General features: G+C 37.5%; 1 protein-coding gene across 6 annotated transcripts in view; it reads right to left on the minus strand.

Moving 5' to 3' along the window:
- Positions 1–27,357, minus strand: part of ACSL4 (acyl-CoA synthetase long chain family member 4) — an 88,993-nt gene that overhangs the window by 25,643 nt on the left and 35,993 nt on the right. The window contains exons 2-9 of one of the 6 annotated variants that reach the window (XM_037142471.2): positions 25,441–25,493; positions 20,190–20,287; positions 12,223–12,459; positions 11,798–11,975; positions 9,809–9,918; positions 9,549–9,687; positions 1,756–1,906; positions 1,470–1,593 (exon numbers count right to left, since the gene is read on the minus strand). In XM_037142471.2, coding sequence (XP_036998366.1) covers positions 1,470–1,593; positions 1,756–1,906; positions 9,549–9,687; positions 9,809–9,918; positions 11,798–11,975; positions 12,223–12,450 — 930 coding nt within the window. In that variant the 5' untranslated portion in view covers positions 12,451–12,459; positions 20,190–20,287; positions 25,441–25,493. Of the gene's footprint in view, positions 1–1,469; positions 1,594–1,755; positions 1,907–9,548; positions 9,688–9,808; positions 9,919–11,797; positions 11,976–12,222; positions 12,754–20,189; positions 20,288–25,440; positions 25,494–27,357 lie in introns of all 6 variants that reach the window. The other 5 variants (XM_037142469.2, XM_037142467.2, XM_037142468.2 and 2 more) reach the window with 5 other exon arrangements.

Genomic DNA, 27,357 nt, shown 5'->3' on the forward strand with positions numbered 1-27,357 from the left:
GATAGTTTAATTTTACTTATTTCACTCATTACTATTCTAGTGGATTGTAAATGTGAATTTTTAGCTTAGTGGTTTGGTGAAATACAGCAAGTTCTCCATCTTACAAACAAGTTATGGTTCTTAAAAGTACAAAGTAGGCAATTATTTGGAACATAGAACATTTTCTCATGCTAAAGCTACTGAAAAGATGGTTGGATTATCCTTAGGGGTAGGGTAGTAGTAATGACCATGAAGGGACACAAGGGACATTCTGGGATCTAGAAATGTTCTTTTTTCCTCCCAGGATCTAGACTGTGATCATCAAAGAAGCCTATATATGTATGTGTCTATTTAATTTAATCAATCAGTACCCTTTTAGCACCTTAAGTTTATATCCAAAATCAAGCCCCCCAAAACAGAAAAAGATGGTTGCAATCTCAAATATCAAAAACATTGATTTAACTTTCTGTCTTAATATTATACAACGTACCTAACCTCTACCTAACTAAAATGGTATTTGTAACACAAAAAAAAGTTGAAAGTATTACAACCTCTAACTGTGAACTACAATGGCACATCTTCTCATCAATGTATGCTCCATTAAGACTGCCAAATAAAAGGCAGCACTGCCTAGGGTTCTGAAACATGACAGCCGGGCCTCCACTGATGAGAGTGGCAGAAGCCACACAGAGAATCAAGTCATTCCTACCTATACTCAGTTTACCTTTCAGCATTCGGAATGCCATAGCTCCCCTCCAAAGCTCTGTTTTCCACCAATGTCTGGTTGAAACTTTTTCAAATGGGCTTAAAATACATGAATAAACCCTACCAATTGTTGGATATCCTACTATGAACAACAGGGAGGAGGGAGGAGCCAGACTTGGTAGAAATCTTGGGGCTGCCTTTGGACATGCTGCAATGCTGTGCAACAGAACTTCCACGATGATGAAATGTTCACTATCTGTGTGATCCATATGGTAGCCACAAGTCACATGTAGCTACTAAGAACTTGAAATGTGGATAGAGAAACTGAAAAACTAAATTTTTCTGATTTAATTTTAATTACTCTGTATTTCAATATGTAGCTAGTGACTACTGTATTGGACAGCACTACTCTACAGAAAACTCAGAGCAAAACTGGGCCAAAACCATACCACCACCTCTCCCCCAAATCCCACTAATATTCATGAGTAGTATGTCAAGAAAGGCTCAGTGTATTTATATTCTCTATCTACCTCTCTGAAATACAAACCTTATAATAAAGAAAGATAAGATAGAAAGAACGATTAGTTTCAAAATAATTTTAAAATATGTAGAAAAGCAACATAAAAACAATTTTATTTAAAATAGCTACGGTTTATGGGCATTTCTTTCAAAGTTATGAAAAAAGTTTTAGCTGAATTAAAATATCTCATGTTTGAGTAATATATTCTCAGCCAAACAATGGCACTTGATAAATATCAGGCCAATATACTGAAAAGCTTTGTCACCTGGTCAGAGAGTGTAAGTGGAGAAGAATATCCAATCCTACAGCCATAGGTAAAGCAAGATATTTCTGCTGTCAATTCTAGGACATGCGCCAAAGGCAGGTAGCCAATATATGTGTCCTTTGGTCTAAAACAAAATAAGAAAAACATTTTAGCCAATCTTAAAAAGGCATTATAAGTTATAAATCTCAATAACCTTATCATTTTAATATAGATTGAGTAGAGAATACGAACATGAGCACTGATTTCTTAAAAAAAAAAAAAAAAAAAGGTCAAATGATTCTCTTACCCCAGGCCAGGAATTCTCTCACACTGGCCTGCCATTCCAGCTATCAAATTGCTATGATGCATCATCACGCCCTTAGGTCGGCCAGTAGAACCACTGGTGTACATGACGATAGCCATGTCGGAAGGAGCTGGTCTATTTGGAGGAATGCTTGCTAAGTGAATGAAAAAGCACCAAATTAATTATTTGAACCTACAAAAATACCTGTGATACTATCACCACCATCAGGGTAATAGACATACCCATCACCTCCCTGAGTTTCCTTGGGTTCTGTTGTTGTTGTTAACTTGATCTTTAAGGTGACTTCAACTTAAAAATTCTAACATGCTAAGTTTAAAATAGCGCACTGAACCTCAACTTCAACATAGTTATCATGCTAACCTAGTAACCTCCTTTCCATCCCAGAATATACCAAAATGTCCAAGACGACAAAGATATACTATCAGAATTTAATGAAAGTTTAACAAGATTCTTGGATTTTAAAAAAATCAGTTTATACACTGTATGATACTATAATAGTGGATACATGTCATCATACTTTTGTCCAAATCCATAGAATATACACCACTAGGAGTGATACCCACTGTAACTATGGACTTTGGGTCATTCTGATGTGTCAATGTAGGCTCATCAATTGTAATAAATATACCTTCTTCTGGGAAAAGCTGATAGTGGGAGAGGCAGTGTGTATGTAAGGGTAGGGTGTATATGTGAACTCTCTCTACTTTCCTGTCAATTTTGCTATGAATCTCTGTTCTACAAAATAAACTATTTCTTAACAGTTAAAAAAATGAGTTACATTTCATGTACCAATTAACATAAAAATTTTAAACAGTGTGATTTTACCACTAAAATAACCAAAGATAAAGTTATACTTAAATTGGCTAATGTTAATGCTCCTTAACGATATCTATTATTAGGAGTTCATAAATAAAAAAAAAATTGGAACTGGCCCTGGCTGGCGTAGCTCAGTGGATTGAGCGTGGGCCTGCGAACCAGACAATCGCGGTTCAATTCCCAGTCAGGGCACATGCCTGGGTTGCAGGCTGGTTCCCTGCAGGCCAGTTCTCAGCAGGGGACGCACGAAAGGCAACCATACATTGATGTTTCTCTCCCTCTCTCCTTCCCCCCTTCCCCTCTAAAGATAAGTAAATAAAAAATCTAAATAAATAAATAAATAAATAATTGGAACTGGATCTTTCGTTTGATGACTAATGGATGCAGCAGCAGTACATACAGGGTGGAGCCAAAGTAGGCTTATAGTGGTCAGTACAGAAAATACAATAATCAATAAATAATACAAAAATAAACTGTGTTCCACATGCTCACAACTGTACACCTAATTTTGCCACACACCATATGCTAAGCTCTTCTCAGTCTAAGCACACAATGCGACACCTCACTTCCTGTCATCATAACAACTATCTACTCAGATAAAGTATTATAAAACATGTGTCTTATCTAGTGTAGAGATGAGCAGAACTAGGTGGGATACGTGGTCTACCATGTTATTGTTATGAGGACTCAATACTCCCATAGTTTTTTGCCAACAGCTTTTAAAGAATCAGTCAAGTTTCAGACAATTCTCCAGGTGTCTCTTGAGTTTCCACACAGCTTGTGAGTAGAGGCACTGACTTTATTTTGAACTATCTTTTCAAGAAAGCTTGGACAGTGAACAGCCTAGGAAGACAGAGAGAGTGTCTTCATCCAAAGCAAAGAGCTGGCTTGCTTACTGTCCAGGACAATAGAGATAATCTCTCCCTCCAAGGCACAGGACAGGCATGTTTACTGCCCATTGTAAAATCTGGGTTCCCTAAATTAGGGTGTCTCTCCTGTAACATAACCCACTACATGTGCAGGTATTATCTATCCCTTTTCACATTGCCCTGTGGAAATTGGGGTGCAAGGAAGCACCGTAAATGCTGATACTCTGGGTACTGCTATTTGCTGTGATTTAAAAAACTGTTCCTCATCTCTGATGCAATTCTTGTGTCTCCAAGAAGCGTGGCAAGCTCATTTGTTTGCTTGCAAAGTTTGGTAAAATGTCGGCCTCTATGTCATGCTCAAGTAGTAGTAGAGTGTTAGTTATACTTGATACCTGTTATTACAAACCTGTGTTCTGTCTCTAATGGTGAACTATAATATTCATAAGCTATAAAGAGAGTCAACCAATATTTCTTCCGCCGAAATGAATCCTTTTCTCACCTAGTAGAGTATCATGACCTTTACATTAAACATAACAGAAAACTACTTAAATAGAGTGTTTAATTCCCTCGACCCCCTGTTCTGATGACCAACTAATATTTTGCTACAAGGCAGATTTACTTGTTTCAAATGAAATACCAACTACTACCTCAATGGTAGAATAAATCCAAGCATGGAACTTCTGGGCAAGATGGTGACATAAGTAATCATGGTACTCACCTACTCCCACAAACCACATAAATATTACAACTAAACTACAAAACAACCATCATTCATAACTGCCTGAAATCTGGCTGAATGGAAGTCCTACAACTAAGGCATTAAAGAAGCCACACTGAGACTGGTAGAAGGGGTAGAGATGTAGAACAGGCTAGTCCCATACTAACATGTGGCAGATAAAAAATTGGGAGAGAAATATCAGCTGCAGAGGTCAACCCCAAAGAGCAAGGGTTCCTAGCCCTATACCAGGCCCCCAAGCTCAGGCTTCAAGGGCCATGAAGAGAAATCCCCATAACTTCTGTCAGTAAAAACCAGCAGGGATTATGACTAAGTGAGCTGTAGGGCTTCTGGAGCCCCAGGTGTTCCTCTGAAAGGGCCCACACATGAACTTACTTGCTGATGTACTCACTGCCTCTGAGCTCCAGCATAGGGGCAGAAGCTTAAAAGGCAACATAGACAGGTATGGAGGAACTGAAGTATCTGGCATCAAGGCAAGAACTGGTGCAGCAGGTCTCTCCAAGACAGAAATGCTGACAGAAGTCACTTTTCCTTTTCTGAGCCCTCCCCTCAGAGCCACAGAACCAGCCAATGGACACTGTATCTCAGTCTTCATCAACCTAGCTCACACTGTGTACCCTACTGTGGTGATTCCCTGAGGCCACATTTCACTAAACTTTTGGGCCCACCCAAGCAGTGTCCAGTGACTTTTCCATATGAATGACCTATCTTGGCTCATGCTTCAGGTTTTCCTAAAATCTTCTGAAGAAGAATCTAGCCTCAGTGTGCCTCATACCTCTTGCTAAGTGGTTCCAGCCCTGGCACTAGTAGCAGCCGGCCTTGGTTCACAGCTAGGCCTTGCCTGGGCACCTCTATGCCCAGCACAAGTAGCAGCCAACTTCAGATCACTTTGTAGCTCATGATGGGTGGCCCCAGATAGAACCCAGGGGGCAGCTGACCTTGGCCTGCACCTCCCAAGAGGCCCAGAGCCACTGCATTCAGTGGACAGCTTCAGACCATGTCAAAGAATCACCACCCAACCACCTCTACAAGTGATACACACAAGAGGTAGACTCAACAAGCACCAGAACCCGAATAAACTGAGTCCTGCTCTGTGGGGCAGGTCCCCTGTACAGCTGCATCTCCACAGTGATTAGAGGTCAGTGGTTGCAGGCAATCCTTGCAGCTTGATCAGCCTGGGAGCAAATTTCTTCCACTGACGTGTCAACAGCAATCACAGCTCATCCGCAACAAGAGGATTTATACAGCCCACACAGGGAATGCACCTCAAGTGCCCAGTGCAGATGACAGAGAAGGCTGTGCCCCACAAACCCCAACAGAACACATACTACATACTACAGAACACTCTACCAAGCCAGGGAGGCAAATCAGCTCTACCTAATATATAGAAACAAACACAAGAGTGGCTGCCAAAATGAAAAGACAAAGAAACACGTCCCAAATGAAAGAACAGAACAACACTTCAGAAAAAGAACTAAGCAGAATGGAGTCAAGCAATCTACTAGATGCTGAGTTGAAAACACTGGTTATAATGACACTCAAGGAACTTAGTGAGAACCTCAACAGCATAAAAGAAGACCAGTAAGAAATGAAGGACACATTAAATGAAAATGAACAATAATTCATTTCAATTAAGGCTCAACTGGTTGTGCATTGTCCTGCAAAGCAAAAAGTCACTGGTTCAATTTCCAGTCAGGGCACAGTTTGCCTGGGTTTCAGGTACAGTTCCCAGTTAGGGTGCATTCAAGAGACAACCAATCACTGTTTCTCTGTCACATCGATGAGAGAGAGAGAAACACTTTCTCCCTCCCTTTCCCTATTGCTCTCTAAAAATAAATAAATAAAATCTTAAAAAAAAATAATTTGGACTTCTGCCAAGATGGAGGCATAGGTGGAAGCACTGTGCCTTCTCGCACAACCAAGTTTAAAAACAAAGTTTTAGCAACAAAAACGCAGCCAAACCACAGAAAATTGAACTATACAGAAGGCTGACAACAACGAACCCTTCAGCCAAACTGGTAGGAGGGGCAGAAGCAGCAGCAGAGCGGGGTTCAGGCAGGAAAGATCCACCGGACCGACCCAGGTGCGCGACCCAGGCACATCAGTAGCCATGGGCGGATCCCAGGTGTGGAAAAGCAGGCGGACCCACTGAGGTCGCAAGGCGGTGGACCCACTGTGGGCTGACCGTGGTCACACATTCGTGCGCAGATAAACTGATGAAGGAGGTAGCAGTGAGTTGGACTGCACAGGCCCCGGCAGCGGGAAGCGGCAGAGGGGACCGCCATCGTCCCTCTCTGACCCGCCCCCACATACAGCGTCACAAACCAGCGACCTGGGTGGCCCCGCCCTGGTGAACACTCCTCTAACGTAACAGGTACGAACAGATCAAAACATGGCTCAAGAACAACTCAGAGCCCCAGAGCCAATAAATCTAAGCAATGAAGAAATAGCCAAACTTTCAGATGCACAGTTCAAAACACTGGTGATCAGGATCCTCATAGAACTGGTTGATTTTAGTCACAAATTAGAGGAACATATGAAGGCTAAACTAATTGAAATGAAGGGTAATGCACAGGAAACCAATAGTAATGGAAAGGAAACTGGGACTCAAATCAAAGGAGTGAACTGGAAGGAGGAAAAAAATGACCAAATGGAAAAGGATGAAGAAACAAGAATTCAAGAAAAGGAGGAGAGGCTTAGGAACTTTCAAGACATCTTTAAATGCTCCAACATCCGAATTATAGAGGTACCAGAAGGGGAAGAGAAAGAGCAAGTGGAAAACTTATTTGAACAAATAATAAAAGAGAACTTTCCCAATCTGGCAAAGGCAATAGACTTCCAGGAAATCCAGGAAGCTCAGAGAGTCCCAAAGAAGTTGGACCCAAGAAGGAACACACCAAGGCACATCATCATTACATTAGCCAAGATTAAAATGAAGGAGAGAATCCTAGAAGCAGCAAGAGATACGGGGACAGTCACCTACAAAGGAGTTCCCATCAGACTGTCAGCTGATTTCTCAAAAGAGACCTTACAGGCAAGAAGGGGCTGGAAAGAGGTATTCCAAGTCATGAAAGGCAAGGACCTACATCCAAGATTGCTCTATCCAGCAAAGCTTTCATTTAGAATGGAAGGACAGATAAAGTGCTTCTCAGATAAGATCAAATTCAAGGAGTTCATCATCACCAAGCTCTTATTATATGAAATGTTAAAGGGACTTACCTAAGAAAAAGAAGATAAAAAAGATGAACAGTGAAAGGACAGCAAACTCACAGTTATTAAGAAGCACACCTCAAACAAAAGCAAACTAAGAGGACAGCTAGATCAGGAGCAGAACCACAGAAATGAAGATCACATGGAGGTTTAGCAACAGGGGAGTGGGAGAAGGAGAAGAGGGGAGAAGGTACAGAAAATAAGTAGCATAGATGGTACGCAGAAAATAGATAGGGGGGAGGGCAAGAATAGTATTGGAAATATAGAATCTAAAGAACTTGAGACACATGGTCATAAACTAAAGGGCAGGAATGGTGGGGGTGGAGGGGGTGCAGGGTGGAGGGGAATAAAGGGGGAAATAGAACAACTGTAATGGCATAATCAATAAAATATATTAAAAAATAATTTACAGAGAATCAACAGTAGAATAGATGAAGCCAAGAATCAAATCAGGAATGTAGAATATAAGGAAGCACAAAACACCCAATCAGAAGAGCAAAAAGAAAAAAGAATCCAAAAAAAAAAATGAAGATAGTGTAAGGAGCCTCTAGGAGAACTTCAAGTTACCAACATTTATATCATGGGAATGCTGGAAGAAGAGAGAGCAAGAAATTGAAATCTATTTGAAAAAAGGTGACAGAAAACTTGGTGGAGATAATAGACATGGAGACCAGGAAGCGCAGAGAGTCCTAAACAAGAGAGGCCCACACTAAGATACATCATAATTAAAATGAAAAAGTTAAACACAAAGAGAGAATCTTTAAAAAAGTATAGAGAAAAGTTAGTTACCTACAAGGGTCCTCATAAGACTGTCAACTGATTTCTCAACAGAAACTTTCCAGGCCAAAAGAGATTGGCAAGAAGTATTCAAAGTGATAAAAAGCAAGGACCTACAACCAAGATTATTCTACCCAGAAAAGCTACCACTTAAAATTGAAGGACAGGTAAAAAAAACTTCCCAGACAAGAAAAAGCTAAAGGAGTTCTTTACCACCAGACCAGTATTAAATGAAATTTTTTAATTAATTAATTTATTTTTAGAGAGAGAGTAAGGGAAAGAGAAAGAAAGGGAGAGAGAAAGAGAAGGAGAGAAATATCAATGTATGGCTGCCTTCTGCATGTCCCCCAGAGGGGACCTAGCTTACAACCCAGGCATGTGCCCTGACTGGGAATTGAACCGGTGACCCTTTGCTCTACAGGTCTGTGCTCAATCCACTGAGCTACAACAGCCAGGGCTAAATGAAATGTTAAGGGGTGATATAAAAAAAAAAAGGAAGGAAGGAAGGAAGGAAGGAAGGAGAAGAAAAGAAAGATAAAAATATGAGCAATAAAATAGCAATAAATACTCATAACTATCAACAACTGTATCTAAAAAAACAAAATAAATAAGCAGAAAAGAAACAGACTCATAGATAAAAAGTACATTTTGATGGTTGCCCAATGGGAGGGTTGTTGAGGGGATGGGTGAAAAAGGTGAAGACATTAAGAAGTACAAATTGGTAGTTACAGAATAGTCATAGGGATGTAAAGTACAGCATAGGGAATAGAGTCAGTAATAGTCTAATAACTATGTATGGTGTCAGATGATTATGAGATTTATTGGAATGATCACTTAATAAGTCATATCATTATAATCTAACCCCTGGGGTGTACACCTTAAACTAATATAATAATGTATATCAACCGTAATTGAAAGTGAGAAAAAAATAAAATAAAAAGAATAAATCCGAGCACAGATATTGGCAAATAGATTTGCATCACCTAAAAACATTATTAAGATCACTAGAATTAGCAGTTTTTAAAAAAAGTTTACTAAATGAAAGCCCTGAGACCATTTCCTTACATGAGGTCCAAATTGGAAGGTTATAGTAGGTTATTTGAAAAAAGAAAATTTAGGCAGCAACCACCAAAAAGTCTCATCCATTACATACATCTTTACTTCTCAGTAGATTTCAAAACCATAGTTATCGTTTAGAGGAAAAAGGAAGGGAAAACTTTTATTATATATGGTCTTGACAGTTTTTAAACATTTTAAAACTTTTTTAATCAAAGAACTTTACACTTTTTACTCACATCACTTCTTTTCCTAACCTACTAAAATTACTCTGAATAGATTAATTTATTTGTTTTAACTGCTTTACTTACAGTTTTCTGGCTTAGATCCCAACTCTTCTACTGATTGCATGCTGTGAATCTCAAATCCTTCAGGGTATTCTGTTTTATTGATAGCTTTATTATCCACATAAATGATATGTTTAACACAATTAATATCTAACAATGCAGTCTGTTGAGCAGAAAGAAAATCCAGTTATTAAATAGGAGCCTGCAGTAAGCTCAGTTATTGAACATTTCTCCATCCCATCAGATAACACTACCATGAATTTTTAAAAAAATTTCATACTTACCTTAAGTTTACTTTCCAGAAGTTCAACACTAGTAATCAGATAGGCAGCTTCAGATTCATTTAACCCATGAACAACAGCGTCTTTGCCAAGTGTGGCATACAAAGTCACAACTATATAATACAAAAATAAAGACATAAGTTAAATGATAAACATTCATTCAGTGTATTATTTAAATCAGCCTTTAATGATAGGTAAGTCACAGATGCAAAGACATTTTATAATTTAATTTGATTTCACAGTCTCTGCTATACTACCATTCAACCTTACCTCAAATTTCCTGGTAGGCCAAAAATTTCCTCACAGATTCTCAGGACTCTAACTTACTAAACATGAAGAAACCCAGAAATACAGAAGTGCCACAACTGATTAAAAAAAGCAGTCAATTAAGACTGTCAAGGCCAATAGGTTCTGGCTGAAGTTTTTTTTTAACTTGTATTATTTTTTAATTTTAAATAATATTGAATTAGTTTATATTCAATATTATTTAGTATCAGTTTCAGGTATGCAGTGGCATAGTTAGACAATCATATACTTTACAAAGAATTTCTCCTATGTCCCATAACCAACTAGCACCATACAGCTATTACAATATTACTGACTATATTCCCAATGCTTTACTTTCTATCCCTCTGACTCTTCTGCAACTACCAGTCTGTACTTCTCAATCCTGTCACCTTTTTTGCCCAGTCCCCATACCCCACTCTCCTCTGGGAACCATCAACCATCAATCTGTTTTCTGTATCTATGAGTCTGTTTCTGTTTTGTTTGTTTATATTGTTCTTTAGATTCCACTTATAGGTAAGATCATATGGTATTTGTCTTTTTCCTGCCTGGCTTATTTCACTTAGCATAATACTCTCCAATTCTATCCATGCTATCACAAATGGTAAGATTTCATTCTTTTTTATGGTCTGGCTGAACTCTCTATGCAGGTCAGAGCTATCCCAGCAAGGGTTGCTCTGTGACACACTTCTGTTGGGCATAGCACAAAAGAAAGGATATATTTGAGAATCCTCACATTTTGAGGATCTCAAGTCAGAAAACAACCATCAACATATTCTCACTTCTTCTAACAAGCATTTTTAGTGGGTTTCATGTCCATGTTGATTGGTGACCTCCAAGCCTAAACTGGAGTGGACAAGGAGATCTACTCTTTAGGATTTAACAAAGAAAACATAAACTGAAACCAAGATCGGTTAGAATCAGAGGACATCTGCTAAACTTTGATAGGCTTGGAAATCAGTTCTAGGCTAGTAACCAAAACAGCAACATGGTTAAGAACAGCTACTTTTCATGAGTTGTTGATTGTTAAAGTTGGGTGATGCATACATAGGGGATTATTTTCTTATTATCTATTTTTGTTTGTTAGAAATATAAACCCTTGATTCCTACGCCACACCTATAGGGTTCTGTTTCATTCAACAAATAACCAAGTGCTTATTAGTATGTAACAGAGATTACTCTGGACTATTAATTTTTAAAAATCATTTCTTGCACAATGGCTAAAGAAATACACCCAATCTTACTTTCTGGCTAACTTATCTAATGGCATTTCAAGCTGTTACATGATTATTTCACCTGTAAAATGAATAAAGTAAAATAAGAGGATACACACATACATACATACATATATATATATGAAGCAATGAACTAGAATTATCTTAAGCAATAATTTTTAATGATTATTTTATGGGTCACTTCCTAAAAAATGCCCCCAAGCCCCAATCTTTCAATTACAATGCACGTGCAATTAAAAAATAAAATTCTAAATTCTATCCATTGAACTGCCAAATGCCACATTAGCTCTTAGAAGTTATTATCTTTAACAGGAGTTATCAGACATCTTTTAACTATGTTACATACTGTTTTATAAACATAATCTATGCAGATAAATGTCTAAAGAATACCTAATTCAAAAACTGGAAGATCACAGGACAATTTCGCATGTAAGAAAAGCCCTCTCCCTCTCCAAAAGCACAAGGCACTTACGAGGAAAGTTGTACTTAAAGCAGGTCTGTGCCGCAATCATCCATTCGGCCCTGGTCTCACAGAAAATGGCAATAGTACTCTTCGGTTTTAATCCCAATGCAGTGAGTCCACTACCAAAGTTTTTCACTCTGTGGTTTACTTCAAGGTAGTTCATCCATTTATAATTCCCAAGAATTAACTGTTAATGTGAGGCATTCTTTAATATTAGTACATTTATTCAAACGAGCAATTAAGAAAATACTATTAAAGTGAGAAACTCTAAAAAATTGCCCTTAAGTGAATATACAGAAGCTTTGGGTACCTTCTGAAAATTAGTTACACAGCACCGTAGTGGAATGCAAGGATATTTAAAATGCTTTTGATTTATGATAAAGTACAATGTATCCTCCCCCTTTAAAAAAATAGAAAGAACAAACATGTTTTACCTTCTTAAAAACCTTTCCATTTGGTTGCATTTCATTTTCTTCACTTAGGATTTCCCTGGTCCCAAGGCTGTCCTTCTTCCCATACTTGGATACGGCATGATCAAATAGTTTATCAAGAGTGTCTGCTCCAGGGATGTCTATGACAGCTAGTGAGTCGAAGTGCGTGACAGAGCGATATGGGCTTCCAGGTTTGTCTGAAGTGGGCTTAGCTTTTATTCTCTTTGCCATAGTGTTTTTCTTCTTGGCGTTGGTAAGAAAATACCATGGAATAAATACAAGGGCACTGTATATTGTTATTAACAAGTGGACAGGCAGCAAAATAATGGTGGGCACATTTAGTTTAAGTTTCATAGTGGCAAGGCTTGTAAAATGCTGTTTATTTCTTGTTATTCTTTGGCTTTGGAAAGCCTTATTTTGCTGAAGAAGGCAATAATGGAAGCAGCAGTAAGAGTAGCAGTATAGCCAAGGAAGTTCAATTTTAATGATACAAATAAAAGTTAGTAATCTTTGGAAGCCGACAATAAAGTACACCTGCAGGTGAAGACAATGAGCCAGGCAGAGAGCAGGAAAAAAAAGACAAAAACAAAAACAAAAGAATATTAACAAGTTGATAGAACCACTGATTTAAGTAGTCGAGTCGAGTCTTTATTAGTTTATGTAATTGATTTGCTACAGAAAGCTGAAATAACTGGTCTGAAAGACTGGCATTTCCCATTTTAATTATTATTGCCATAAACTTCTGAATTTAATCTCTTCTGGGTTTTTAGGTATTCTGCACATCATTCTGCAAGTCAATTTAGTAACACTACTTTAATGCTTACATGAATGCATGAATATCTATGATATCTAAGTTTGGAAACTTTGTAAAAGTAGAGATGCCAATAATTAGTTTCTCTCTTTTTAAAAAATATGTCTATGTAAACCAGACAACTTTAAATCAGATTTGGTTTTGTATCCAAAAAGGAAAACCAATCTACCATTTTAGTTTGATTTCTCAAAGATCAACCTAGAAATCTTATTCTGAATTCTTCAGTGAGGTAAAGTTCTGAGATAATGCTATTCTCATGATCTCGTATGCCCAAAATTAGAGCAATACAATCATAAAATCATTTCCTTAGTGTCTACTTTGTGCTCAAAATTGCATCAGTTGCCAGGGAGTAGCAGTATTAGTCTGAAGTAGAGTAAGTCCTGGCCCTTGCCCATCACAAGTTAAAAGTTATGAGGCAATCAGCAGACCAGATAGATCCAGCATTTTTCAAATTCTTTTGGGGTGTGTGGGGGGTTGACCACTTTTTTAGATAAAAGCCCCTGAAGACTGCCCTTATATAAAACTAAAGTGGAACTGTTCAGACTGGAGCAAATTGGGAGTATCCAGAGCCCCACCCTACTTCCTAAACACCGCTCCCAAAGGTGTCCACTTGAAGCATTGCCAATGAAAAGCCCTGCAGAAATACACAAGCTCTATGGTGTGCAGGAAAAGCAATAAATTCAATAAATGCAAAGGAAGTACAAAATGGCCAAGAGTAACTAGTGGAGGATATGTGGAAATTAGAGTTAAGCTGGATCTTATGTTGGGGATCTGGTAATGAAGGAGAAAGAATGGACAGCATTCCAGATAGAACAACATGAGATAAAGAGGCAGGAATGAAAGGACTTTAGAATAGCACAAATAATAAGGGCAGTAGCCTGACTGAGGCATAAAGTACTCATCAGCTGAACAGGCTACAACAGTATAGGATCTGACAAATTAGGAACAGCAGGCAGAAAACTGGAAGCCACTGCAGGTCAAAAGTACAGTGCCAATTAGAAAGGAAATGCACAAACAGCCTCCCAGATACTATCTCTTAGCAAGTGTGCCTTAAGCCGAGAAAGCTGGTTTGGTGAGCAGCACTGTATTTTAACCATAAAAATTAAAAGGTTAGTTCCCTTGGAGGAGACAAATTCAAGCCCACCCTTCCACGATTCTTGTGAAAACAGACAGGCAGACTACTAACCCCAGGATAGTCATTTGTTTTTTTACACCAATCACTATAAAACGATAGCTTAATTCTGCCTCTGCTTTTGTTCATGTCCTTCAACTGAGTGTGGTGAAATGAATAAGAAACTACAAGTGGGGACCCGGATTTCGTCCCCCCCTTGTTCACTAACTGGCTGTGTAACCTGCTTCACTAAAGAAGGAAATTCATAGCATTACAAGCCTATCTTAAAAAAAAAAAAAAACACCAAGAAAAATCTCAAATGAATGATCTAATTTCACACTTAAAGAAACTTAAAAAGGAACAACGAAGCCCAATGTGAATAGAAGGAAAGAAATAATTAAGATCAAAGCAGAAATAAGTGAAATAGAGTCTAAAAAATGATAAAGATCGATGAATCCAAGCTCTGGTTCTTTGCAAAGATAAACAAACCTTTAACCAAAATCATCAAGCAAAAGAGAAAGAACCTAAATAAATAAAATCAGAAATAACACAGGAACAATAACTGACACCAAAGAAATACAAAGGATTGTAAGAAAATATTAAGAACAGCTATGAACAACCTGGACAAATGGATAAATTCCTAGAAACATACAAGTTTCCAAAAATAAGAATCAGAGAATCTGAATAGACAGATTACACCTAGTGAAATTGAAGCAGTAACCAAAAAATGCCTAATAAACAAAAGCCCTGGACCAGATGGCTTCACAGGTAAATTTTACCAAACATTCTGAGAACTAATCCCTTTCCTTCTCAAACTATTTCATAAAATTCAAGAGGAGGGGAGGCTCCCAAACTCTTTTTATGAGGCCAGCATTATTCTAATTCCAAAATCAGATAAAGACACTGCAAAGAAAAAATTATAGGTCAATATCCCTGATGAATATAGACCCTAAAATCCTCGACAAAATATTAGCAAAATGAATTCAAGGTTGGTACAACATTCACAAATCAATATATGTGATTTATCAAATAAACAAAATGAAGGATGAAAACCATACGATCATATCAATAGATGTAGAAAATCTTTTGATAAAATCCAGCACCCACTTATGATCAAAATGCTCAGCAAAGTGGGATTAGAGGGAACATACCTATACATAATAAAGGCCATATATGACAAATGCACTGCCAGCATCATACTCAAAAACTACAAGTGTTCCCCTTAAGATTGGGAACAAGACAGGGATGTCTTCTTTCATCTCTCTTACTCAACATAGTACTGGAAGTCCTAACCACAACAATCAGACAAGAAGAACTAAAAACCATCCATATTGGAAAGGAAGTAATAGAACTGTCTTTATTTGCAGATGACATGATACTGTACATAGAGAACCCCAAAGACTCCACCAAGAAACTACTAGAACTGATCAATGAATTCAGCAAGGTAGCGGGATACAAAATTAGTACCATCTGCATTTTTATATGCCAATAATGAACTAACAGAAAGGGAAATCAACAAAACAATCCCATTTACAACTTCTTCAAAAAGAATAAAATGCCTAGGAATAAACTTAACCAAGAATATAAAAGACCACGTACTCAGAATATTATGACACTGAAGAAAGAAACTAGGGAAGATACAAGTAAGTGGAAGCACATAACATATTCATGGATAGGAAGGATTAAATGTCCATACTACACAACGCAGTGCATACATTTGATGCAATTCCTATCAAGACTGGAATGACATATTTCACAGAATTAGAATATTTCAAAAATTTATATGGAACCACAAAAAGCCCCACATAGCCACAGCAATACTGAGAAAGAACAAAGTTGGAGAAATCATGCTACTTAATATCAAACTATTCTATAAGGCCATAGTAATAATGGACTATTATTTTTTCATCTTACAAACCATTCCCTGAGAGCTGATAGAGGCCAAACTGAGAAGAAAAGAAGCAAGCCAATATGCCCTGATAGGGAGTAGGTGAGAAACCACTGAATTTTGCAATGAAGGGAATAACATTATCAAGTTTGTTTTATAAAGATCAGTCTGAGAGCACCTCTCCAAAAAAAAAATACATGAAAACAAAGCCAGTCCTGGCTGGCATAGCTCAGTGGATTGAGTGCGGGCCTGTGAACCAAACAATCGCAGTTCAATTCCCAGTCAGGGCACATGCCTGGGTTGCAGGCCAGTTTCCAGCAGGGGATGCATGAGAGGCAACTGTACATTGATATTTCTCTCCCTCTCTCCTTCCTTTCCCCTCTAAAAGATAAATAAAATCTTAAAAAAACTTAAAAAAAATAAAATATAGAACATCCATCACTCAGGAACGCCAGAAATTGAGGTGGATGGAAGTCTGGCAACTACAGAATTAAAGAAACCACATCCATCTGGACTGGTAGGAAGGGCACGGATGTGGAATGGGCTGGTCCAACACCCACATGGATAAAAATTCAGGAGGGATATCTTGGGAGTGAGCAGTCTGAGACCAACATAAGGCCTCCTAGCCCATGATTCCTTCCCAGGAAGATAAGTCTCCACAACTTCTGGCTGCAAAAACCAGGCGGAGTTTGAGTCAGTAGAAGAAACTGCTGGAAGCCCAAGCAGTTCCTGTTAACCTACACACGGACTCACATTCTCAGACTCACTCCCTTTGAGCTCCAGCACTGGGCTAGCAGCTTGAAAGGAGCCAGAGGCACGTAGGAAGAAACTGCAGTGTCTGGCATCCAGCTGAGCAGAGGCCAGTTCCCACATGCTTGGGGACTCACGAGAGGCAACCACACATTGATGTTTCTCTCCTTCTCTCCTTCCCTTCCTCTCTAAAGATAAATAAATAAAATCTTCAAAAAAATTTTTTTAAAACTAGCTGGTATAGCGCAGTGGATTGAGCGTGGGCCTGGGAAGCAGACAATCACGGTTCAATTCCCAGTCAGGGCACATGCCAGGGTTGCAGGCCACTTCCCTGCAGGCCACTTCCCAGCAGGGGATGCACAAGAGGCAACCATACATTGATGTTTCTCTCCCTCTCTTCTTCCCTTCCCCTCTAAAGATAAATAAATAAAATCTTAAAAAAAATGCCGCCATTCCTTCTCTTGCTGTACCTCTTTTCCTTCTCTTTAGGACTCCTTAAAAGATTTGTCTGTGCTGTCTTCCAGGTCTCTCCCCCTATTTTCTCTTGAACCCACTACACTCAGGCTTTGGCCACCCACATTCCATAACATTGCTGAGATCAAAGTCACCAATGACTCCCATCTTGTCAAAATCCAAAGTCAATTAAAGCTCACTCCTCATTTGCCTTGGCCTACCGGGGTCCCTTAACACAGTTGACCCCTCTTTTCCTGCTTAAAACTTCTTCACTTGGCTTCTAAGAAACCATATGCCTCAGGTTTTCTTCTTACTTCCCTGGCCATTCCTTTTCAATCTTTTTTGTTGCCTCCCCCCCAAGTGCTTGACCCCTAACAGCTACGATGCTCAGTCCTTGTGGCTTTTCTCTTTTTTATCTATACTCACTGCCATGGTGATCTCATTTAGTCTCACAGCTTTCAACAGAAGGTTTATGGTGATGACTTTCTTTCTCTTCCTAATCCAGAGGTTTGCCTTAAACACCCGATTTGTATACCCAACTGTATCCTCAACAAATCCATTCAGCTATCAGTTAAGTATCTCCAACTTAATATGCTCAAAACTGAGCCACTGATCATCCTTTACAAAACTTTTCCACCCACTCTTTCCCATTGCTGGAAATTACAGTGGCTTTGACAAAAAGAAAAAAAGAAAACACCTCAGATTCACTCTTTCACTCCTCTATGTTTCTCATAAATTCCATACCAAATTCATCAGCAAATGTTACCGGCTCTACTTACAAAACAGATATCAAATTTGACTACTTCTTACCACCTCCATTGCTACTATCCTGGTTCAAGCAACTACCATCACTACCATCTCTTACCTGGATAGATACAATAGTCAATCTAATCTCCCTGCCCCCATCTTTATAATAAATTCTAAACACAGCAGCCAGAGTGCCCCAGTTAATATGCAAGTTAGATCATGTCCATTCCTCTAACTGCTCAAAACCTTTCAAAGAATCCTCATATGGTTCACTCAAAAGAAAAACAAGTCTTTACCATGAACTATGGCACTATAAATCATTCCTCTAGCTCTTAAATATCTGACTTCAACTCCTACTGTACTTTCCCCTAGTTCACTCTGCTACAGTCACTTATTCCTAGCTATTTCTGGAACATACCATCCTGCCTCAGGGCTCTTGTACTCTGTCTAACTGGAATGTTCTTCCAAAATACCTGTACAGCATATTTTTTCACCTCCTTTTTATCTTTAGTCAAATAGCATGTTCTCAGTGAGGCCTTTCCTAGCCCTAAAATTGCACTCCAGCATTCCAATCATTTTCTTGTTTTATTTTTCTTGTTAGCACTTACCACTAATATATCATATGCTTCATTTTTCATGTTCACTATCAATGTCCCCATGAGGACACAAGCTCCTTGAGGTACAGTTTATTGTCTGCTGATGAATCATCAGCAACTACCAAAGCACCTCCACGTGTTAGCTATTCAATAAATTTGTTGACTGAAATAAGAATATACATGGAATTGCTCTGAAACTATAAAGAAAAAATGTATGCAAGATACAATGTATGCCTAAAGATAACCAATCTTAGTCATCTTAAAAAAGAAATCATTTGGCCATGAAATGTACTTTTAAAATCCCTGGTACTTAAAATAAATTTGAACGTATTTTTAGTTGCTTAATGAAAACATAAAACTAAACAAAGTGTTGCACAGAGAGAAAAGATTGGTGTAGTAGAAGCACAAGAGCTGTAGTTTGTAATGTGTTTTACAGATGCCTTTCACAAAAATATGCTGTCCTTCCACATATGAGGAGTGACACTACTGTCCCACCATTGGTAGTCCATGAACTCTGAGTTGTGCTTCCTTGAAATGAAGTAATACATTTATTTCTGTATTAGCTGGAAAAGGACAGGACATCATCTTCAGTCACAGAAAAGATGACTGTTTGTGTTAATGTTTACCATTCCATATGAAAAGCATACTAATAATCACTTGTTGAGCATTTACTATGCGATAGGCACTATGTTCAATCCTTTAGATACATTATTTCATTTAATCCTTCAGAAAACCCCTTTAAGGTAGCATTCTCATCTTACTGCTGATGTAATAGTCCCAGAGAGATTAAATAATTTGTCCAACTTAATATAGCTAAGTACGAATTTTTGACCCAGGTCTATCTGATTTTAAAGTCCATGCTTTCGGCAGCATTGTCTATGATGCTAATCATACTGGTTTAGCCTAAATTGGTGAGAGTGACAAACCTGGTATATAAAGAAATCCTGGAAACAATTTTGGGCACTGATGTGCCCAACATACAAATTCATTTTTATAGGGAAAAATAAGTCCTAAAGTTTCAGTGAAAAATCCAATGCAATTTTTTTTATTTTTCTGTTTTGAGGCCACATTTAACAATCAGTATTTCATTCCAGTTACTTCAAACACTCTGCTACAGTTAGGCTAAACATAAAAAGCATTAGTGATACATTAAGGTCTAGTATACAAAGGAAACAAATACTATATACTGATTAAAGTCCAAATTTAAAAGAAGCAATCATCATCCCCAGAAGAATGTGACAGACACATCATCAATTTAAATACAAAAGAGAGAAACTAATAAAGTGAAGTCATATAAGGCTAAAACAATTTCTTCAGAAGTTTTAGAAAACAGACTAAACCAAGCAAGGTTCCACGCATCTACCAAGTTAAAACACACATTAAGGACAAATTAAACTAATCTGTCCTTGACCTAAAACCTTATAAAAATGTAAACAAATTTATCAATTTGAAAAATCAATGATTAACTATGTAAGTGCTACTTTAAGACATTTTTCAAGTCACACATCATTTAAGGGTAAATGATAAAGTAATTTGTCTTCTGAAAAAGATGAGCTGTACCTACTAAATATTAACTCAGAAAACAATTATAAAAGTTTCAAAAAATAACCATACCTGTTGCACTTTAAAAGACCATATGTCTACATACACATTGCATCATCAAGACTTTTGTAATGGGTGGAGTGCTTTTTTATCCTGTCTTCTTTCACACACTATTAAAAAGTTCCAAATGATTTTAAAACACACAGGAGAAAGCTCAAATATTGTTAAAAATAGCTGCATTTGGTTAATAACATCAAACTTACAGGAGCTATATTACAATATAACTTTATAGTAATGTTAAAACTTAAAAACTTAGTATTTTAAGGAGAAAAATGCATTGAGGGTAGGAAGCTAGAAGGATATTTTCCTATCAGTCTACAAGACTGAATAATCATGTAAAATACACTTCAGTCTGACCCTTCTAAGTCTCATCTGACTCAAACTGGTAGACTGATCTAATTAATATGAAATAGCTTGTACAATAAATCTATAAACTCAGTAATTACAATAAATAAATTTGAAAATAATAGTATATTTATTAGTTATAGTAATTATAATAAATACACTTGAAAACTGAAAACAAAAAACCTAGGGTAAATAAGAGATGTCGTATAACAACACATTGCACCTGTGCCTAGCTATTTTCACTAGAAGTGTCTCACGAGTATGACTGATATCTGGCTGCTTCTCAGTAACAAGATTAGCCAAACCTGTTTACTTCATCACCTGAACAGGTATTAACTGCTGAAGTCTCCATTTTGCCAGTCTCTTCCCAGCATTTCCCAGCAAAGCAAGAACCTCTGCTGCCATGTTGAAGATGCTCTAGCATAAGTTCCCTCCTATAATGCCTTTAAGGACATCCCCAGCATGCATCAGATAATGTTTTTTCTAGGTCACAGAATGGTACAGTTGTAATCCTATCTCTTTGTGTCGAAATCAGGATATGTAGGAGACAATCTTGCTGCCTATACACTTGATGTACACTGTGTATATCTATTTCTTTATTTCAGCAATTGCACATGATTTTTACATATGCAACTTCTAAAGTCAGGAGTTAATTGTACATAATTTAATCTAAAGCTTATATTTAAGAAATCTTATGGAAAAATCATGCTAGAAGTGGTACCTACTGACAAAGCATGATATTATAATCCAACTTTATTAGACATCATGAAAAGAGAGAAAATTAAGTTTTGGGATTTGTATGTTTGGAGAGAAATATAAAGGATTCAATGCTATAGAAGGGGAGTGGACAGCACAATGACAACTGCAATGTTCAACAGCTGCTACTAAGGAGTAACTACTAAAAGTCTGTAGACTAAATCTTGCTGCTAAATTAAATTAAATTAAATTACATTAAATTAAATTGTGCCATGGTGTAGACTTTAATTTTGTTTGTAAAATCTTCCATTTACTAGGTCTTTGTCTCTAGGGGAATACAGTTAATAATTCTAACATGCTAATCAAAAATAATTGTTACAGGCCCTGGCTGGTGTAGCTCAGTGGATTAAGGCTGGGCCTGCAAACCAAATGATTGATGGTTCAATTCCCAGTCAGTGCACATGCCTGGGTTGCAGGCCTGGTCCCCAGTAGAGGGCACGTGAGAGTCAACCACACATTGACATTTCTCTCCCTCTCCTTCGTCTTCCCTCCCCCACTCTCTAAAACTAAATAAATAAAATAAAATAAAAAGAATTGTTACAGAACTTGACTTTAAAATTAACTCACTGTAATAATAAATGTGTTTTGTCCCAGTGATGAATATATACTAATCCTCCCTTATCTGTGGTCTCATCTCCTGCAGTTTCAATTACCCATGCTCAACGATGGCCTGAAAATATTAAATGGAGAATTCTAGAAACAAACAATGTATAAGTTTTAAACTGTGCACCATTCTAAATAGTGTGACAAAATCTCACACCTTCTTGCTCCATCCCAGCCAGGATGCCAATCATTCCTTCGTCCAGCATATTAAGCTGTATACATTCCCCACCCATTCATCACACAGTAGTCATTTCAGTCATCACAACTACTATTGCGATATCAGTGCTTATGTTCAAGTAACTCTTATTTTGTTATTAGGTATTATTGTTAATCTCTCACTGTGCCTGATAAATTAAATTTTATCAACCCTATAGATACACAGTAAAAATAGCATTTATGGGGTTTGGTACTATCTGCAGTTTCACACAGCAAGTGGGGGTCTTGGAATGTATCCCCCATGGATGAGGTAGGACTAGTCTGCAGACCATATCTATCTCCTGTCATCTTACCTATTTATTAAAATACAGTGATGTAGCTGTCAGCTGCCAACCATGAGTACAAGTTCAAAAAAATCTCCCTCTAGGAGTAATACCACAAGAATATTTTTGTGTTACAGGGAGAATTTATGCAACTATATCTTTGTGTCACATGACCTATCCTCTACATTTGCTAGAGGAGGAACCAGTTTAATAGGTTAGCTTTTTGTTAATGTTGTTTCCCAGTCCTTTATATTGTTAAAAATCATACAACCACATATTCTTAAACCATTGCCTACAAAATGACATCATAAATCACTAAAATGAGAAAGTCAGCTACTTGGCCACCAGAATTTGAAACTGTGTTATGGTTTAAAAAAATTCACTCTGTTCTTCACTATTAAATACATCTTATAAACCAGACTACTAAAAGAACACAAAGACTGATAAATCTATTGAAGACCCAAATCTTATGGCCATTAAGTCAATTCTCAAATATCGCCACTAGTAAAGAAGAACACAGATATTCCAAAGGCTGAAGATGTATTTTTTATTCTTAACACTTCATTATGGGTATGTTTGATATTTCAGAAATTAAAGAATTATTTTTAATTAAAATTATTGGGGCAAGAGAATTCTTAACTGAAGAATGAAGCCACATGAAGCCAAGTACATGGTAAATAGCCATGAAAAAGGACTCCTAGAGGTAATGTCTCCATGTTAAGGACGGGTAGAGATTTTCCATTCTCTTTTCTTTTTTCATGTTTATTCGTTTATCTGGCCTAAGTGTGCTTCACTAAGGTAAGAAGGGCAAGGGAGATAAAAGAATTAGTTGTTTCTGTCTTGAAGTGTATTTTGGGATAGCCAAGGCAAAGCTATACCAATAGAGTCTCTAAAGTGTCACAGACTCTTCAAAATGGCTATAAATTACTGAAAACACTGGCCAGATGTTCCTGATAGTGCTTCTGCTAACTCTCACTCTTTACCTTGGTAGAGTTTTTTTTAAGATTTTATTTATTTAGAGGGGAAGGGAAGATTTTATTTATCTTTAGAGGGGAAGGGAAGGAGAGAGGGAGAAAAATATCGATGTATGGTTGCCTCTCATGCATCCCCTGCTGGGAACTGGCCTGCAACCCAGGCATGTGCCCTGACTGGGAATCGAACCGTGATCCTTTGGTTTGCAGGCCCACGTTCAATCCACTGACCTGCAACAGCCAGGGCTATCTTGGTAGCTTTTTCTTATCCCTGTAGATGGGCTTCAGGCCAACTGTTAAAGATGTTTATCTAACTGTATAGGGTGTGTGTGTGTGCGCACGTGCGTGAGAGAGAGAGAGAACGAGAGAACACACAAGGAAGCAAGAAGATTCTCTGCAGGCACATAAGTTAACTTTAGAAGCATGAATACTATGGCCCTCATAAAGGCACCATCTTCTCTTTCCCAAAGGGAACACTAACTTTATTGGTATCGTACCTCCTTTGTCAATCATGAGGTAGCACACTGCCAAAAGAGCTGAATCCAGAAAGAGTTAATTCTGGCCTGCTGATAAAAATCTTTGGCCACGTTTAAGATTTTTTCTAATAAAAGCTAACCAGTAGAATTTAGCACTTAGCAATACAATAACATTAAGTCTTTCAGATTTCTTTATACCTGGAGTTGAAAATTTGTTATAAGCACATATAAACCACTAGATTTTGTTTCAACTTCATAATCTATTATAATTAAAGCAATTCTCAGAAGACCAGAAATACAAGAGAGACACCATTGTATAAAGGGTTTTGATCCTGGTTCAGCAGCTTACTGAGCTATAAGACCTGAATGAAACAAACTAAAATAACTCCTAGTCTGTTTCCTCATCTGTGAAATGAGAAAGTTGGATTCACATTTTAAGATACCACAGACGAGTAAAAAAATTACAAAGAAGGAAGGTGAGGGGAATAATGTAACTGTTGACTTTTTTGGCAGGTAGGGAGACTTAAAAAAAAAAGCCCTACCAGTTACCATCACAATCATTTCATAAAATACAGAACATGTTTAATGGCCCCAAATTAGAAGGATATATCTTATAATAAGAAGCAATCATTTAAATGGGAAAAACTTAGCTTTGAAACATTCATGGCCCATTGTCTTTATTTTCCGCATTTTACCATTCACCAGTCCAAAAAACTTTACACTGACCAGCATTGTTCTAAAAATAAATGTTTGGGAAACACTAGACTTGGTTAGTTTCAAGGTCCGAGACTCAAACACTATGATTCTGATTTTAGGTGTTCTGTCGTCAATATTTCTCTCTCTTTTTAAAAAAGATTTTATTTATTTATCTTTAGAGAGGAAGGGAATAAGAAAGGGAGAGAAATACCAATGTATGGTTGCCTCTCGTGCGTGCCCTGCCCGGAACTGGCCTGCAACCCAGACATGTGCCCCGACTGGGAATGGAACTGTGATCCTTTGGTTCGCAGGCCCACGCTCAATCCACTGAGCTACACCAGCCAGGGCCATTTAAAATATTTCTTTCATTCTTTACTATTGTCTACAACAGGTGCCTCAGTAAACTACAGTGCGAACACTTAAATTTTTGAAGATCAGAAAGATGTTTAAAACAGTTTAAGAAAAACAGTAATTACAAGAAACTTGAATTTATTGCAGGAAAGGGTACACTGCTACAGATTTAACTTCATCAGTAATAATGAACCACTGACTGAACACTTACTATTAAGCCTGTTTTACAGATGAGGAAATTGAGATAAAGGGAAGCTAAATATCTTGCCAAGACACAAGCAGATTAGAACTCCAATCCAAAAAAAATGTTACTCCATTTTTTTTATTTTGCAAAGAAAAGGATTTTATTTAGATTTTAATGATTACATCCCCCTTTATAAATGAGTGACAGATGGTTTAAATCTTAGGAGTTGCACAGGGAAAATTTTTCCTATTGCTTTTCTAAATACTACCTTTTTAAACAAACATAAATACTGGCAGGATTTTTCCACTATAAGAAGAGGCAAGATGCCTGTTATGAGCAGTTAATTTTCTCCAAAAGCTGATAAAAATACAAATTTAGAATTTTTAAAGGATAAATACTTACATATTTCCTCTTTTTCTCTTAAGAAGAACACGTATATCTTTCACAATTTCAATCTGCAATAAGAAACAACATTTATGGGTACAATGACAAGGAAAAAAAGAACCCCTCAAGTGCTATTTGTGAACCGTAGCTCATGATGAGCCATATACAAAAGAAAAAACAAAAAGTGACTAGAGATGAGTGGTTAATAAGAATTAGTGCTACTAGGATCCCAGAAAAGTAAAAGTAACTGAGCCTGACTCTAAGAAACAGCAGTTCAATTCTATGAACAAAAGGCAAGATTAAAAAATAAGAGGAACTAACAGACCTCTTCCCAAGAAGACATACAGATGGCTAATAGGTAGATGGAAAAGATGCTCAACATCACTAATCATCAGGGAAATGCAAATCAAAACCACAACAAGATAGTACCTCACCCTTGTTATAATAACTGTTAACAAAGAGACAAGAGATAATAAGGGTAGGCTAGGATCTGGAGAAATGGGAACCACTGCGTACTGTTGATGAGAATGTGAATTGGTGCAGCAACTATGAAAAACAGAATGGTGGTTTCTCAAAATACTAAAAATAGATCTACCATATGATTCAGCAACCCCACTTCTGGGTATATATCCAAGAGAAATGAAAACAGAGTATCAAAAAGATGTCTGTACCCCCATGCTCATTGCAGCATGATTCAAAATAGCTAAGAATGCAAAACAACTTAAGTGTGTGCCAACAGATGAATAGATAAAGATGTGGTATATATATATATATATATATATACACACACACACACAGTGGAATATTGTTCAGAAATAAGAAAGAAGGAAATCCTGCCATTTGTGACAACATAGATGGATGTTGAGGGCATTATACTTAGTGAGATAAGCCAGACAGAGAAAGACAAATATTGTACAATATCACTTATATGTGAAATCTTAAAAAGCTGAAGGCATAGAAACAGTAAAATGGTGGTAACTAGGGGTTGGGATGTAAGGGAAAAAAATGTGGACATCTTGTTAAAGGGTACAAATTTTCAACTAGAAAATAAGTTATGGAGATCTAATATATAGCATAGTGATTATAGTCAACAATACTATGTTCTATTCTTCAAAACTGCTACAAGAGTAGATCTTAAATGTCCTCACCAAAAAAAGAAATGATAGTTATGTGACATGATGAAGGTGTTAGCTAACGTTATGGTGGTAATCACATTACAACATACAAATGTAACAGTAACACAGTGTATACATTAAACTTACACAATGTTATATGTCAATTATACCTCAATAAAAATTAGAAAGGAAATGCAAGAAGCTGTAGTCATGTTCTTAACAAATTTGTACCTCTTAGTCCTCCACAGTGAGGATAAGAGCCAACTTTAGAGACAGAGATGAAGGCTGACCACAGGAAACTAATCAGATATTCCGACCCGCAAATGCCTGCAGGTACCTATTTTCCCAACAAAATGAAAAATGAGCCTTGGCTGGTGTGGCTCAGTGGATTGAGCCTGTCAACCAAAAGGTCTCCAGTTCAATTCCCAGTCAGGGCACATGCCTGGCTTCCAAGGCTGGGTCCCCAGTAGGGGGTGCACAAGAGGCAACCACGCATTGATATTTCTCTCCCTTTCTTTCTCCCTTCCTACCCCTCTCTCCAAAAATGAATAAATAAAATCTTTTAAAAAATCTTTTAAAAGATGAGACATTTTCATTCCCCCTCAAGGAATATACAGGTGAGATTTGTGATGTTCTTCAAAACATATACACTAGGGTTTAGGGGTCAGTTTACAGTTAAGGCATTACCATGTTTTGAAATATGCAGGAGAAAACTATACCATCTGAATACTCAGAAAAGTAAAATAAGGCCCTTTGGTAATTTGATATTGCTTGCTCATATATTTCAAACCCACTGGGGTGTCCTGGGCATGATAAAATG

Source organism: Artibeus jamaicensis, unplaced genomic scaffold, assembly GCF_021234435.1.
Source record: "Artibeus jamaicensis isolate MK-2021 breed Jamaican fruit bat unplaced genomic scaffold, CSHL_Jam_final scaffold_461, whole genome shotgun sequence".
NCBI lineage: Eukaryota > Metazoa > Chordata > Mammalia > Chiroptera > Phyllostomidae > Artibeus > Artibeus jamaicensis.